The sequence below is a fragment of the Phoenix dactylifera genome, chromosome 16 (assembly GCF_051530095.1).
Source record: "Phoenix dactylifera cultivar Ajwa chromosome 16, Ajwa_hap1_PhDact_Kaust_v1.1, whole genome shotgun sequence".
Classification (NCBI taxonomy): Eukaryota; Viridiplantae; Streptophyta; class Magnoliopsida; order Arecales; family Arecaceae; genus Phoenix; species Phoenix dactylifera.
This window is the reverse complement of record NC_143205.1, coordinates 23,353,529-23,370,167: the sequence shown is the minus strand read 5'-3', so window position 1 is coordinate 23,370,167 and position 16,639 is coordinate 23,353,529. Positions and strand designations below refer to the sequence as shown.

At 33.4% G+C, this 16,639-nt stretch overlaps 1 protein-coding gene across 12 annotated transcripts in view; it reads left to right on the top strand.

Moving 5' to 3' along the window:
- The window catches only part of LOC103711840 (uncharacterized), a 36,863-nt gene extending 20,696 nt beyond the window's left edge, over positions 1–16,167 (top strand). For 7 of the 12 annotated variants that reach the window (XM_088712132.2, XM_008798133.6, XM_088712135.2 and 4 more), the window contains 19 exons: positions 3,566–3,713; positions 5,300–5,423; positions 5,551–5,731; positions 7,829–7,857; positions 8,024–8,172; positions 9,234–9,336; positions 9,486–9,581; positions 9,661–9,713; positions 9,821–9,944; positions 10,082–10,144; positions 10,250–10,309; positions 10,397–10,558; positions 10,846–10,919; positions 10,999–11,092; positions 13,265–13,401; positions 13,517–13,597; positions 14,056–14,161; positions 15,674–15,775; positions 15,861–16,167. In XM_088712132.2, coding sequence (XP_088568258.1) covers positions 3,566–3,713; positions 5,300–5,423; positions 5,551–5,731; positions 7,829–7,857; positions 8,024–8,172; positions 9,234–9,336; positions 9,486–9,581; positions 9,661–9,713; positions 9,821–9,944; positions 10,082–10,144; positions 10,250–10,309; positions 10,397–10,558; positions 10,846–10,919; positions 10,999–11,092; positions 13,265–13,401; positions 13,517–13,597; positions 14,056–14,161; positions 15,674–15,745 — 1,856 coding nt within the window. In that variant the 3' untranslated portion in view covers positions 15,746–15,775; positions 15,861–16,167. Of the gene's footprint in view, positions 1–3,565; positions 3,714–5,299; positions 5,424–5,550; positions 5,732–7,828; positions 7,858–8,023; positions 8,173–9,233; positions 9,337–9,485; positions 9,582–9,660; positions 9,714–9,820; positions 9,945–10,081; positions 10,145–10,249; positions 10,310–10,396; positions 10,559–10,845; positions 10,920–10,998; positions 11,093–13,264; positions 13,402–13,516; positions 13,598–14,055; positions 14,162–15,673; positions 15,776–15,860 lie in introns of those variants that run through there. The other 5 variants (XM_088712133.2, XM_017843982.5, XM_088712136.2 and 2 more) reach the window with 3 other exon arrangements.
- Positions 16,168–16,639: the final 472 nt, after the last annotated feature.

Below are 16,639 nucleotides of genomic sequence, written 5' to 3'. Positions count from 1 at the left end.
TTTCAGCTCATATCTATATAGAACCCCACAATGAATGCTACGTATATTTTTTTAGGCCCTTGGGCATGCATCTAAGGCTACTTAATTCTCAATTTTTTTCAAAATTAGGCCTAGGCCACTATGCGCATGATCGTATCAAAACATGAATGAATGGACACTAAATTATGCTGGAGAGTGGCTAGCATGACCCTAAATATGCTTCTGATTTTATATTTTTATATTTTTTATTTTTTAATCCAAAAATATATTTTTAATCTTTTAAAATTATGTATAATCCGAAAATTAAAAGTTTTGTCATCGTGTAGATCATCCATAGATCTACAAGACAAAATCGAAAATTTTGGCATGATTTCTCTTTATTTTGTAATTTTTGAACTATTTTTTCAAGCCCCCAAAAAATGAGGGAATGAGATAAGGAAGAGGAATCACACCTTATTTAGGCTTGAATATTTCTTTTGAAGTGTTGAATCAGTGTGATTTTTGACCCGGTGGGAAGAGAGAAAGGCGGAACGTTAGTTCTCCGCTTATTGATGTTGTTGGGAAGGCTTTCTTGGGCCTTCCCAACAACATTATAGTAGCACACAAAGGGAAAGGGAGGGGCCCGGTTCAAAATCGGGTTGACTCCATGCGGAACTGGCCAATTGCAGGCCAGTTCGCACTCGGTTCGGACCTTTTCCGGTATGTTCCAGTCGGTTTGGGACCAGTTCCAACTAGTTTAAAGCCGGAACCGAAAATGGAGGCCGAACCGACCCGAGCGGTTCGGCAGTCCATGGATGGATCCATCAATCTCAAATCAGTAATATTGGTCACTCACATGAGGAGCGAGGGAAACATTTTTTTTCTAGGATATGATTCTTACACTCATAAATTCATTTCTAAGAACACTTGTGATGTAGGATGCTTGGTGGTCTGGAGATCGTCTGGTATGGTATATAACATGTCAGCTTTGTGCATAAGAGCACAAATATGAAGAATGTCTGGATGCAAGTCCTTTTCTTGCATATGTGTAGGGGAAACTGCATGCTATCAGTCTTGAATATAAGCTTTAATGTGGGAGCCAAGTAATTTTATTTCTGTTAACTTGATCCTAGCCCTTAATGTTGTATTCTTGATCTAGATATGCCATTAGTTGTAAGATAATAAGAAGAAAAAAACCCACTGTTTTATGTAGGCTTATTTAAGATGAGGAGAGTTTGGTTCAACTATCATACAAATAAGATTTCATGGTCAAAGATGAACATAGGGTGAATCCTTGAGGGCCAACACTATCTTACAAGCAAGACATGGCAATTTACCAAGCACCTTTTTCAAAAAAAAAAAAAAAGTCAGAAGTCTCATCCCTTTTCTATACCTTGACTGCAGCTGAACTTATTTTCTAGTTGGGATGGGACACTTTTTGACCCTAAACTCCATTTAATGCTTACAATTACAACTTTCCTATATATTCCAAACTATTGTTATTAACTGATTAACTAATTGCAATAAAAGAAATATAAACCTAATGCCCATTTGAAGGCCTTGATCACTGTCATTGCCATTTCTTTATATCCGAATACATATAGATCCCTATGCGTATTGGTCTTATTTCTTATTAGAATTTACTACATTTTTAACGGTATATGAGTTTTATCAAGACTGCAATATCTTCAAAGTTCTAAAAACAAAAATTTCTTCATAAACAATTAGAAATTTATTCTTTTTCACTTTGCATGTGAATATGATGTGATTATATGTATCTTGCTGATTGGCTTAGAAAAGCTACATTCAGTGCATTCTTAATTTTCTCTGTGGTACATTTTGGTGTTGATGACTATACATAAAAAAGTATTACATCAGACCTATGAATTTTAAGGTCAAAGATTTTTAACAAGAAAACAAATGAAAAACCACAATGATGCAATCATTTAAGCTGGTGTTGCAAGTTGTGAGTGGATGCCCTGTGAAAAGAACTTAAGGGCTGCTTGTTTGCCTATAATTCAAGAGCATGCAATTCAAATACAAGCTGCAATCCAAAATGCTGCAATTGGAACTATAGTTGCAAAAATTATTGCTGTTTGGTTTTATGATTCTGAAAGAGATATGATAACCTTGCAAATAATCTAGTAAGCTTGCCTTTAGAAACAATGAACTGTTTATTTTTACTCTTATAATATAATAATTATCATATTATTATAATTACAATAAAAACATTATTAAGTAATTGTTGGACTATTATGACAATAATTACTATAGTAATTACATCACTATAAGATAATTTGAATTATAATAATTAGGTATATTATTGTAATCATAAATATATATTTATAATATGTATAACTATAATAACTAATAAATATTATACAATAGAAACCATTTTTTATTATAATAATAAACTTTCTTATTATATTATATGTGCATTATAATAAGAATCCTCATTATAATAATTAAATAGGTATATTATGATTCTAATAATAATAGTTTAGTACTAAATGATTATTATAACATCATAAAAAGAATTATTATTGCGATATACTCTTTCAATTATAGTATAAATAATTATAATATTACTTTAATAATTTTAATAGAAAAGCAGTATTATTGTTTAGTTACTAATGGACTATTTTTATAATAATTATAATGATATTTATATAATATAAAAAAATCACATTATAATAGTTAGATGTTTTATTGTGTTCATAAGTATATATTTAGAATATGTGTTATTATACTAAATAATAATTATTATATAATAGAATTTATTATATAATTATGATTATTATATTATATAATAAGAATCATTGTGATAGCAACAATACTAATTAAATTAGTATATTATGGTCATAACAATAATAGTTATAATGTTAAGATACTAATAATAATAATTCTAATATAATATTATAATTTTTATTTGATATTATAATATTCATGTATGATTATAATAATAACTTATATTTTGTAATATATTTATTAAAATAATTAATGTATTTAACACATTAAATTATACAATATTAATTTCAATGGTATGGATATTGGCGAGGGGACTCATTTAAGGGTTGCTTCCAATTGCAACAAATCTTATAATTGGAACTGTGGCCAATTTTGCTTGTAGTTCCAAGTACTAGGTTTAGGTTTGCATTTCAAATGGAACTTGCAATTGCAGTTACAGGCGTCCAAACTGTTGTTTTGGATGCTTGCAGTTCACTTGCAGTGTTTGCAAATGTAATATGTAACATGTCTAATTGTCACCTAACTTGCAATTCATTAGTGATACTCCCTCAGTGGTGGTCCAAAATGGTGGCATATTCTCACAACAAAAGCCCTTGAAAATTATGTTATTAATATTAATCTAATTAGAAAACCCAGTATTGGTAATTAAAATATACTTAATGCTTCATGCTTGTGTTATTTAGGTCATGTTACAGTAACATGACTAACTTTTCTTTTGCAATTATTTGGTTAATGCAATGATACTGATAAGTGTATGAGAAGGCCACCATAAAGCATAATCATTATAATGCAAACACCAAGTTCCTGTTTGATGACCGAGCTGGGATTACCTTCTGCTGAAATAGTCAATGTGGAGCAGGTTGCCATGTAGTAGGAGAAGACCAGTCAGAGGAAACATATGATGGATGCATAATTAGCACACATGCACCAGATGCTTTGAAAATTTTAGGGACACAAGCAACATATGAGGAATCAAGGCTACTTGGCGCTTATCAGTACGTATACAGGTAAGCTAATTGCTTTTTCCTGTCAGTGCTTAGATTTCTCCTGGTCTTGTGTTATACAACTGATGCCACTTTTAATAAACTATGGAATCATAGCCCAACAGCATGCTTGCTTGTAGTTGAATATAGTGCTATATCGTACTAATGCCAAGTAATCTAATATAAATACTGGAAAAATTAATGTATTGTACAACAAGCATTGAAATGGCTAGAATAAACATATAGAGCATTCATAACATACTAGTGTTTGGCATGTGCCTGGCATGTTCTGTAACCATTAACCATCTTAGCTGAGCCCCATCAATGCGCTCTGGAGTTTGCATTCTACAGTATAGTATATATAAAAGGTGTTTGGAACTTTTCTTCCAATCATTTTTAGGTTATAGCATTATGGACCAATTCATAGCTCATTCTGGGTACATTATATCTAAGGTATGGTAATATTTTTTGTGTTCCTCATGTTAGATATCGCATGTAACTTGTTCAACCTCAGGGCAACCACTCATGTTGATCAAAGCCAAAAATTTGCTTTAGGATGTGCTACCAGTATTTTGATTAGACTTTAGGGTGTGCAGGAGAATAACTATCAATGATATATGAAATTCTTTTGTGGAAGTATTGCTTTTGTTATATGACCAAAATATTTCCTTTCTTGAACATTTTGACCAACAGTTAGAGCAACTCTTACCAACCGAGCAATAAGGCCATCTGATGAGTAGTCCACCAATCTGAATTTTCAGAGAGTTTTTTTTTGTACAAAAACTCTTCAGCTCTGAAAAGCAATGAAATGTCTTTAATTAGATTGGTACTTGGACTTTAGAAAATAAATTGTGCTTTTACTCTGTCATCGTTAGGATACAGGTGCCTCCTGAGTTGTATTCCAAATGTTTTAAGTGTCCCATAGTGATTCTTTCTATCCCTTTTTGTGGAATTCTCGCATATGCAAAGAGGTTGTCAAATTTACTAGAAATGATAGATTATGTCTTTGTTGTTAGCCATCATCTCGCCTGATCTAGTTCTTCTGTGGCAAGGTTGTTCATTATACATATTTCTCTTTATCGTCTTTGTTTCACCTAATTGTGACAACAGAATCAGTGTTCAGCCTGGTCGATCTATGAAAGATTGTTTTTAGTTCTTGAAAACTAAAATTGAGGACCATAAGATTAATGAAAGTTGTTTAGAACCTTCTTATGCATTTGTCTGATCATAAAAAAACCTTTCTTGTCTAACAAAAGTTGTCAAAATACAGCTGAAATTTTAAAAGCAAGTATTTCAAAAAATATTGGAAACTGCACACTCCTACTTGAATTTGGTTTGTTCATCAGAACTTAATCCTTGGACTTTTGGTTTGTTGTTGGGTTCAGCAGTCTGGGCCAAAAGTCAGGCAAAAGTCATTTATGTAGCTACACGTTACATGATAAAATTATATTCAACCTGGAGGGAATTTGTTCTAGTTAGGAGTTAGGCTGGGCATGCATAATTGGTTGGAAGACAGTTTTGCTTTCTGCTTTGCAAAAACCAGTTACTACTTTTCTTAATATTTAAACATTATGAGTTGATAGTTCAGTGAAACTCTTATTTTGGCTCAGTGACATATATCTTCACCACGACAAAAGTCTGATGCCCCAAAACCCATCAGCATGGAGTGCCTGGAATTTTCTTGGGACCACAAACAATGGTGTATGTGTTACATATTGGCTCAACGTGCTTCAGGTGGGTAACGTATTTATCTGGAAATCTTGCCATATATCATTGGTTTCACAATAAAAAATATTTGGCGAAATCTCTTTGATTCTTTATTCTCACTTGAAGTCTTCTTCTTGTTGTGACGACATTGCAGAATCTTGGTTCTACCAATCTGCCTTTTCTTGTGACTCTAAATCCTCGTTTTGTTCCTAAACATACCTTGCTTAAATGGTCCACTAGCCATCCCATTCCATCAGTTGCTGCCTCAAAAGCTTCTCTTGAGATAGGGAAAATTCAGGGAAAAAGAAGAATTTGGTTTTGTGGAGCATATCAGGGTAATTGAACACTTTAACTTTCTCTTAGCAATTGAATAGAAACAACCCATGTTTCTTCTGTAAAATCATTAAATAATTGTTGCAAAGTCAATATGATAAAAGCTAGGCTACTTGTTTCAGAGGAACATCAAAGGAGAGGTAAGTACCAAGTCATGTGTCTGATTGTACAGTATGTTATAATCAAGTACTGGATGTTGCAACTCTTAAGATTATTCATATTCATATTGATAAATGATGACAAATACTGGGATTTGTAGATGATACAGGACTGCTGGAGAGCAGTAAATTGTCATTTATTTAATGATAAGAGTCAAGAAGATGTCTTGAAACCAAAAATACTGTCAAAAATGTCTCCCATAACATTAAATAAAGCTTCTATTATTTGATAAGAATATAAGATGCTAATTTGAAACGCACTGATTTTCTTCAGAGCATCATGGACTTACCTATAATCGGTTCAGCAAGTGACATAGTGACCTGATTTTCTGCATTATCAGGAAATTTGAAATATTTGAAATTTTATATTTTGTTATTGTTATTCATTTCCAGTTTCTGTCCTTTTTTTTTTCATCCCACTTTATACTAATTTTCTCTTATTATATTATGAGCAATTCCTATTTTTGATTGTTTAAATATATTTGTAATGAGTGCATGGCTAGTAACAATTTTCTCTTTATTATTGAATAAAATCTTTATATATATATATATATATGTATGTATGTATGTATGTATGCATGTATCTTAATTAGCTTATAGTGCTTCACATTACCCTTGAATAATTAGATTATTCTTGAATGTTGTAAACTGTTCATGAATTGTTCACAACTTATTCATCATACGGTTGAACTTATATGCTGACTATGATTTCCATCACTCATGGTAGTGGTGGTGGTGGTGCTGCTTTTGTTTGTTGTTATTGCCTTCTCTATGCTTGTATTGGTGTACGCACATGCATATGCATATATATACATAAATGAGTTAGACTATATACCAAATGTTAAATCTTTGGTAAACATATATAAATGAATTAGACTATGTACTGAATGTGAAATCTTTGTTAAAAGATTTGACAATTCCAATATCACATTTTGGCCTCCGAAATTAAAGATCCGCACAGTTGATTTTGATTTATATCTCTGAAAATGACTAGAAACACAAAATGATATCAAAGTGTATCTATATGTATGTACATTATGTTTTTCTTTTTTTCTTTCCAATTTTTGTCTTCTGTTTTTTTCCCCAAAATCTTGGTGAAATCACTGGATTTCTCTCGAACTTTGGAACATCCCCTAGCCCAAGCATTCACAAATGCTGAACTTGTGATATGTCACCAACAATTGGTGTTATATGAGCATATGCAGTAGTAGATGTAAAGTAACAGGGATAATAGCTGTGAGAATGGGTTTTTGCAGTGCAATAGATGTAACCTATGATAGAAATTACTGGTTTGAAGTATTCAAAAAGCTAATCCATGAAGTTGGTTAAACCTAGATGACGAAGCTTATGGTTACCTGCAGTTGCTATGGTATATCTCTTTTGTGCTTACTGCTCACATGCCCTCTCTGCACCACTGAAGTCAACTTGTATCATTCTATAATGTCCTTCAACATAAACTGTGATTTTATGTGCCTGACATAGATTTTCATTTGATATGTGATTATAGAAAAAGACATGTTTATTATTTTGTTCCCATGTAACAGTAAGTTGCCTTTATATCAACTTGATCGGTAGGAAACTGAGAAATTACATGGTAGAATTTCTGGTAAATATCAGCTTTGGTCAACTAGTCACATGAAAATCAGTTTTTGGATTGAAGGTAATTGGTAGTGCTGTGCAATTTTTTCTAGACTTTTGACGGGTGATAACCTACATGTAAAAGCATTTGTCTAGTAAAATATCAAACTGCGTGGTATAGGCACATTTCTTATGTAATACTTGTATCAGATAAAATATCTAATGACTCGACAGGAGCCTTCCACCTTATCAATAGCGGTAGCACCAGGGCTCAATTGCTATACAATTTTAATTAATTTGAAAAATATCAGTTAGTTTTTCATCTCTGATATGAAAGAAATTCCTTTCTTTGACTATTTTCAGGTTTTGGGTTCCATGAGGATGGACTAAAGGTAGTACTATAACTTCTTGAGCTTATATATGTCAGCAAATATCTAAACATAACTTATAAAAGTAGAATACTGCTTTTACAAGATTCTCATTAATAATAGTTTATCTTGAAACACCTAAAATGATCTACAACACAGCATGCGGCATGAATCTTGGGATGTTTTGCAGGCTGGAATAGTTGCCGCCAACAGTGTGCTTGGAATGGACTGTGTTCTTTTGAGAAACCCAAGACAGATGGTACCTTCATTGGTGGAAACTGGAGCACGACTTATAGTTACTAGATTTCTTGAAAAATATATCTCAACTGGTTGTTTAACGTAAGTTTATGGATTCTTACTGTAGCTTAACTGATTCTGTGTTTTTTAAGTAATAGTGGACTAGGTAGCTCTCTTACTGCTGCTTATACGTATAGTTTGGCAAGTGTGACTGGTTTTATGATTCAGAAGTCTCTGGATCTTTCTTTCATTTTAATCATGATAGCACTATGTAAATCTGCAGAAGCTTATTCATGTCATTCTAGTGTCTTGTTGCAAAAACTTCCAATTGACAGGTTGAACTGGTGATGTTAATGAGAAATTGTAGAACATTATCCAAAACAATGTCTAACTTGCCATTTATAACATGTAAATGATCCAATCATGAAAAAGCAACCAAAAAGCGCATCCTTTAAAATTTCACTGTTCAGTGCCAGATCTTGAATGACTATGGTTGTTGAATTGAGAGAGTTGGATATTTTTAACTGGAAAACTGAATGTATGTATACCTTTCTGCTACTCATTAGATTCTCTTCTACAATTCTATAAATTATAGAAATTAAATTAGATGTTAAAAATATATTGCAGAACATAAACAGGGGAATTGAGCCACATCGGAAATAGCTAAAATAATGTTTGCTTTGGATGATACTTGTTAACTTTTGGAAAATATCTAACTGACAGATAATCTAAAAAGAGTTATAAGATGCAGTATTTTTATCTTCCTCAGATATGAGAATTTCCTAGATTTAGTTACAAATGACTCTGGTATGTCCATTTCTTTGGTCCGCCTTGGTCAACGCTTATTTCAAGAGTTTGTTGAACTTCTCAGTCGACTGAGTGAGCTCTGAATCATTTGGATCAGTTTCTTTATAGTCTTTTTGCACTTTTTTTTTCTTCACAGAATTGCTGCTGAGTTAATAAACTTTATCAACCTTTCCAGGCAATCATTTGAACTTGATGCTGCTACCTTTATTGTTTGAAGTATCAACAATTAACTGATATTGTGTAAAATGTACTAATTTCATTTGTACTTGGTGTTTTCATTTTCGTCCCACCCTATGAAACTCATCTGCACAAATGAATTTGTACAATACAGATAATTTGGCATGCGATTGTTGCAGATTGCTAGAAGAAGGTGGCACTATTTTTGTTTTTGAAGGAACCAACAAGAAAAGTTGTATAAAATCTATTCTGAAAATTCATGATCCCCTGTTCTACTGGAAGGTCCAGTTCTTCTCTTTTAATTTGGCCTTACTTTATATAATCTTCTATGTATTGGTTCTTGGGGCATTAGTTAGCAGCTTCTATACATATGACATATGATGTTTAGAATATGGCCGTTTATAATATTGGCATTGATATTTGTTTTGCAGGTTGCTACAGAAGCTGATTTAGGCCTTGCAGATGCATATATAAATAGGTACTTTTCCTTTGTTGATGAGCAAGAAGGTCTCCTGAATCTTTTTATGGTAAGTAGAAATTTCTTATTCTGAAATATTAATGAAGTTGGTTAGTTATCTTTAATCTGCATTTCACTTCTTCCTGCAGATTCTAATTGTTAACAGGGATCAGAATTCTTCCAGCAAAAGTAAAACTACAAGGTTTTTCTATGCAGTTTCTGTTTATTGCAATCATTATATACAGATACAGATTCCTAATATTTACTCTTTTATTTTCCTTGATTTTTCTAACTCGGCAACTTGGGTAGGGGCTGGTGGACACCTATACTTTTTACAGCTGGTCTTCAATCTGCTAGATACTTTTTACGCCACATTTCAAGGCAAAATACTGTAGCCCAAGCTCCCAAGAACATCTCTCATCATTATGATCTGGTCAGTTTTTAAATTGTCATTTTTAAAATGAACTTAATTTTCTGTTTGTTGCATCATTATCCTTTCGAGTTATCTTCTCTTCTACTTTCTTGTTCTTTGATACATGATTTGACAAATTCGCTTTTCTGTGTATATAGAGTAATGAATTCTTCTCTCTATTTTTGGATGAGACAATGACATACTCTGGTGCAATTTTTAAGGTACATAGCTTTTCCTTAACCTGAATTAACAATTCATAACCATTTACTATAATTTCTAATTGCCATGATTATAATTTAATCTTTCTGCACTAAATCATTCGCTAGATGGAAAATGAAGACTTAAAAGTTGCTCAGTTACACAAAATCTCTCTTTTGATTGAAAAGGTATTCTCCACTTAGTCTTAATTTTTTGCATATCTATCCATCTTTCTGCATGCCCTTCTAACATTATTCTAATTTTAAATCATCAAGGCTCGAATCGAGGCCAAGCATGAAATTCTTGAGATTGGTTGTGGTTGGGGGAGTCTGGCAATAGAAGTCGTGAAGCAAACTGGTTGCAAGTATACAGGAATCACGTTGTCTGAAGAACAACTTAAGTTTGCCAAAAGAAGAGCAAAAGAGGCTTGTTTGGAGGTTTTATTTCCATGGATCATTGATTTGAAAAATAAAATCACATAAAATCCCTTTCTTCTGGAATTTAGGCTGCAGTAATGGGGTTTGCTTCCTAAGTTCAAAAGTGGTTTTTGAATAAACCTAGCAGTTAAATTTTGCATTTAGTATCAGAATGAAAATGCTTCATAGTAACATAGTGGCAAAGAGAAACTATACACTTTGTTGTCGTTTTTATTTCGAGAATTTTAACTTATAGATTATATGTTTAGAATATGGTGCTATGCCTTGTTAAGGAAATTTACTTTCAGGACCGTATTACTTTCCTGCTGTGTGATTACCGCCAACTACCATGTTACCGAAAATACGACAGGATTATATCTTGGTACTGATTGCTGCCAATTTTTTTGTATGCATGTAGCTATAGAAATATAGAATAATATATTAACAAAACTGTATTGCAGTGAGATGATTGAAGGAGTTGGTCATGAATACATGGAAGAGTTTTTTGGCTGTTGTGAATCACTTCTGGCTGAAGATGGCTTATTTGTCTTACAGGTGAACATTTATCAGTTTATAGACTTAGTTGCGGCAAACTTTCTTGCATAAGTTAGAATAATCTAATTACTTTTTATGTTATTGGACTTTTCTTATATTTTAATAAAAGATCAAGATATTCATATAATAGCTTTATATTATTATAATTTTTCAACTTGCGATGTTCGTACAGATCAGTTGCAGAATATGGCAATTTTACACATGTAGATAGCTAAAGTACCAACTGCTATAGTTTATCTTTCCATTTTGGGATGGCTTTCGGTGTCCCTTTCATTTCCTTTTCCAATGTCAGACAGTGTTGTGCAGTCCATTAGTGCAAAATCATGGACATTGTTGGACAGGTTATGTGGTTTGTACAATGTGCATACAGACATCTCGTGGCCACAAATTCTTGGAACTTCTGCTTTTAATAGTTTGGCACGGAAAAGTTTGGCTTATTCTATTGTTGGGGAATGTTTTCAGTATATTCACTGGCAAAAACATTGCAATAAGACAACATATTTGACATTTAAATGTCTCTCAACATCAAGCATTATCTTAATTTAATCATGTGTGTGTCATTTGTTTTATTAATTATGTTTATTTGAGATTCAAATTCTCATGAAATTATGTACTTTTGAACGTACACTGGGCACAAGACTAATTCTTTGACGCTTTATTGTGATGTCTTGCTCTATAAAAATTGTAATACACACAGTAAGCTTTATGTTACTGTCACTTATATTGAACCAAACAACATATTGCATAGTTATGAGTTTGTCATTTAGAGCACGTGGCATCTGATCATGAGGAAACAACTACTCTCATCACTGAGCTTTTATGTTCATATGCCTCTCCAGTGAGCCAATATGCTTCAGTTTCCCTGCTGATTATATTTACTTCATTAGGACCCTTCAGCTGTTTTGCCATATTCCTTACTTCAAAACACTTTTTAGTTCTTCCAGACCACATATTTTCCTTTTTAATGTCCTATTGGCCGCAGCACTCTCTGGAGAAATCCTCAACATAAGTTGATAATTTCTAGTACTAAGTGAAATTTTCGGATTCTTATCTCTAAATAAAAGCTTTTCATGATCTTTTCTTTATGTTGTCTAATTTCTGATCATCAGCCCACGACATCCCATGGTTAAGGAAACTATACCATGCTACTTTACAAGAAAATAATCTTTATTTCAAGCCCTGACACATACCAAATCAACCTAGCTATTGCAACTCTATCATTAGTTCTATTGCATCGTTGCCCTTGAATTTGCAGCCATATCTAGCCCAAATTCATATAGCAAAAATGCTTTAGGACAGCGGTTGTATCTTTCGCACGAAAGGGTTCACCTTCATGCGAACCACCGCTGGATTGCGCAATAGCTGCTTTGAGATTTGTACAGGTGGATGAATGGAGTTCGGAGTGCTTTGAGATCTGTGCAGGGCGCGATCCAACGGTTGACATCATGCAAGAAGATCAATCATTCTAAAAACAGTATGGATATTTTATCAATTAAAAATAAGGGTTAAGCAGTGGAAATGACATCAATTAAAAATAGGGATGGAAGTTTATTTAACAAAGCATATATGCTTACATGGACTGCAACCCTCTTATCTTAACTTATGTTGTATAATTGACATCTTTTAAATTTTATAATCATTAAGTATCATAGATTATTTAATATCGTCAGTATAAGCACTGTAGATTACGCTTATGGTTATGCTGACATTGGTCGCTGAAACAATACCGAACACAATCTATATTGTCAAAATTTTCTGCATAAAAGATGCTATTTTATTGGCCATTGATATGCGGGAGGCTTGCCTACTTGGCCCTGCATATGTCTGATCTGAATTTCGAATGTGCATTTTCTGCTAATAAAATTTCTTGTCCTGAGTTAGGTCTCTTGATTTTGAGGGCAATTATACCCTCTAACAAGTGAACGGTGTTTGTTTTTACCATTTTTAAATTGAATGCTGGTTAAATCATAAAACTAGATCATACTTGCAGAGCATTGTAATTTTGTAGGCAAAGCCAGTTTTAGAGCAATTTATTGTGGTTTTCATTTCTCATGAATTATCTTTTCAAGTTATGTTCTGTCACTTTTAGTAAAGCACTATAATGCATGGTAGTGTCTGTGATGGTTTGCTTCTCAGTGTGTTTAAGATGGTTGAATGTTGGTTATCATTCAGTTCATCTCCATCCCAGACGAACGGTATGATGAATACAGGAGAAGCTCTGACTTCATAAGGGAATACATTTTTCCTGGAGGATGCCTTCCTTCTTTGAGTAGAATAACTTCTGCTATGGCTGCCGCATCGAGATTTTGGTAAAAAATAATCTCATTTCTATTATATTTTACATGTATAAATTTTGAATTTACATTCATATCATTAAATTCTTGCTCTTTTGGAAGTTCATGATAGTTTTCTCATATAATGCAGTGTAGAGCACTTGGAAAATATTGGCATCCATTATGATCAAACATTGAGATACTGGAGGAATAACTTCATGCAAAATAAATGGTATACCCCATCTCTTTTTGCATATATCACAATCATTTTGTCGATCTGCATTATGCATTTGTTGTGGTTGAGTCATAAAAGACAGCAGTCAACTAGCATGCATGTCTATGTTAAATGCGGGAGTATCAATGGAGGAACTTGTATAGTGTGCATAGCTTTTACCTATAGGCCATAACAAGCCGTTAATTTTCTAATAGATTCTTCAGTTTGAGATTCCAACTGGTTTTCTGTGGCTGATTCCAATCATTTTATAAAATGCTAAAAAATGATTTCCTAATGTGGACTGAGTCTGAATTCTTAGGAGGTCTTCAATAATTGGCTTGACATGATGATATAAATAGAGTGTGACTGTAACGGCATGTATGCCATATTAATACAAGGATTTCTTTATTACTGTAGCATGCAATGATATAAAAAGCATATATGTGATAATTTGGCATTATATCTTTGGTTTTCAGTAAAATTCTTGCCTTGGGATTTGATGAGAAGTTCATACGCACATGGGAATATTATTTCATATATTGTGCAGCTGGTTTTAGATCACGTACACTTGGAAACTATCAGGTATATATCTGAACTAGCATACTTATTTTTGATGTTCTTTTCAAGGTTTTAGGATATCACTAACAAGATTTTTTTTTTTTAAAAAAAAACATATCTCTCATGATTGTTATCATTAAGTTTGTTGGTAAGATGCAGCTTAAGCATGCCTTCAGTGTGCCCCTACCAGAAACCTCCCAGTACCTCATGACTAGCAGCAATGATATATTCCTGCAAGGGCTATCTTTGCAAGAGTGTTGAGAAAATCTTTTTGAATTAGTTATCTGCCATGGCCCATGGTTAGACTAAGGCGGAATTTGGTTGTAGAATAATCCAGATTGGCTTGGTTAAGTTGGAATAAGTTGGAGTGGATGAAGGATGGTTAAATTGGAATAAATTATTCCACCTTGTTATTGGAGTAAGTTTTTTCTAGGTTAAGTAGAATAAATGGGTTAGGAGACAAAGTAAAGAATTACAGCGTGCTGAATTTTCTGAAATGCCCATTCTGTCCTTTTTAAAAAGTGGTCTACCCATACGCTCAAATGAGTGCCTGATTCAAAAGTATTCCTTTTTGTTCTCCAACAAAACATAGTCTAAGTTCAAAATAGGATGCAGTTATAAAATGTCAATAATTATATGGCTGGCAATATCACCCCGACTAGTTTTTGATTGCAATGGATTTATGAATACTCGTGAAGAGACATTTTCTATTAGGAGTATTAAAAAACTTTTGCATGCCCTTTTGTACAAATAAAATACTTGAAGAAAATCACTAGCTGCTACGTTATATTACACTAAAAGGGTTCTATGCTACCCCTGTATTTCTGATCAACTTAAAATCTCCAGCTACTTGCTATTTCTCCTCGCACTATCTCGAACCCAGAGTTGAAATGACTGATAACCCGATCATCATTACCCCTCCTAAGATCAACCTAACAATATGGAACAAATGACCCTGCATGCAAGTCTTGATGCAACATCAAGACATGGCAAGACAGTTTCCTATATTTAAGCCCTGAATATTTGCCTTTATAATTTGTTTAGGCCTTGTTGGGTATGGTTAACGAGTAGAATGCTAGCCCAAGAAAGCATTACAAGCTTGTTCGGATTTTTATGATTAATAAATTTCAGCTATAGGCAAATGAAAAATGATTTCATATTGATACTTGGGTATGGTTTATAAGGTTCTGCACCCTTAGCCTGTCAAATGTCATGAGGAAACTGGTGATTTTTATTGCTGTTATCCCACTGTGCACGTTGACCCCCATGAACTCCACCAATCCTTGGGTGTGGCTTGCTAGCTGATAGAGCATTTTTTGGTTCCACGAGTTTAGGCTGGTGCATTACTTGGTCACAAAAAAAAAATGCCATACTTGGTCCATTTTGTATCTAACAAATTCATTTGTTTCACTTCATTTCTTTTGATATGCCAGCTAGGTTTTCCTGTTTGATTTTTCAGCATTTAAATCACTATGTTGATCTTCTGGTTATGGCAAGGATTGGTGCAATAATTATTTCTATCATTTAATGCTGCAGATGGTATTTTCCCGTCCTGGTAACTCGACAGCTTTCAGTAACCCGTACGATGGTGTTCCATCAGCCTGCTGATTTGTCCGCTGATCTCCTTCGTCCTGACCGGTAAGGGTCAATTTTCTTTTAGCTTCCGACTTAGATTCGATGATCAAATCCAGCTTAAAGGACTTTCCTTTCTGATTGTTTATAGCGAATGCAAGTATTTGGTCGTGAGATCGCCTCCCCCCCCCCCCCCCCGGCGTCAGTTCATTAGGTTCACTGCTTGGTAATAAGCTAATGCAGCTCCGGAGGAAACTGAGGTTCAGCGATCATAGGCCCTTGGATTAACAACATGGACGAAGAAGCATATAACATTGTGGAAGGGTATTTGTTAAAATTCAAACCTTTAAACTCTCTTTTACTTCCCAACTGGAATAATCTAAAATTCAATTGTTTAAAAGGGAAAAATATGCAGTGGCTCCACATTAATGCACATGGAGAATGAATATTTGACACGCTAGCCCCACGTTGGTTGTCAATAAATTCTTAAAATGCGATGATATTGTAATGTTTCCGATTTCCAAACTACTCTGCATTTAGACTTCAAAGGCCTCCCTCCAAGATTGCCACACAAGTGCATGCATGGATGGATACCCCTGTGCACATCTCGTGTTTGTTTGGGTGCATCTCTTTCCATTTTAGGGCCAATTTATTTGGGGATACTTTGGTATGGGAAAAAATAAATCTCATGTTAAATTACTATACTTGGTAAGATGGTAAAAATAAATCGTAGGTTTGGTAATTATTTTTCTGATATAGAATGTAAAACAATACCATAAAGAAGGTTGGATTATCAAGGTAATCTAAAATTGCCGTTTCTTAAAAGAAATGCCCTTATACTATATTCATATTATCTTAGTATATTATAAATATATTAATATATTGATTAATAATAATTATTTAATATATTTATATATTTATAAAAATAAA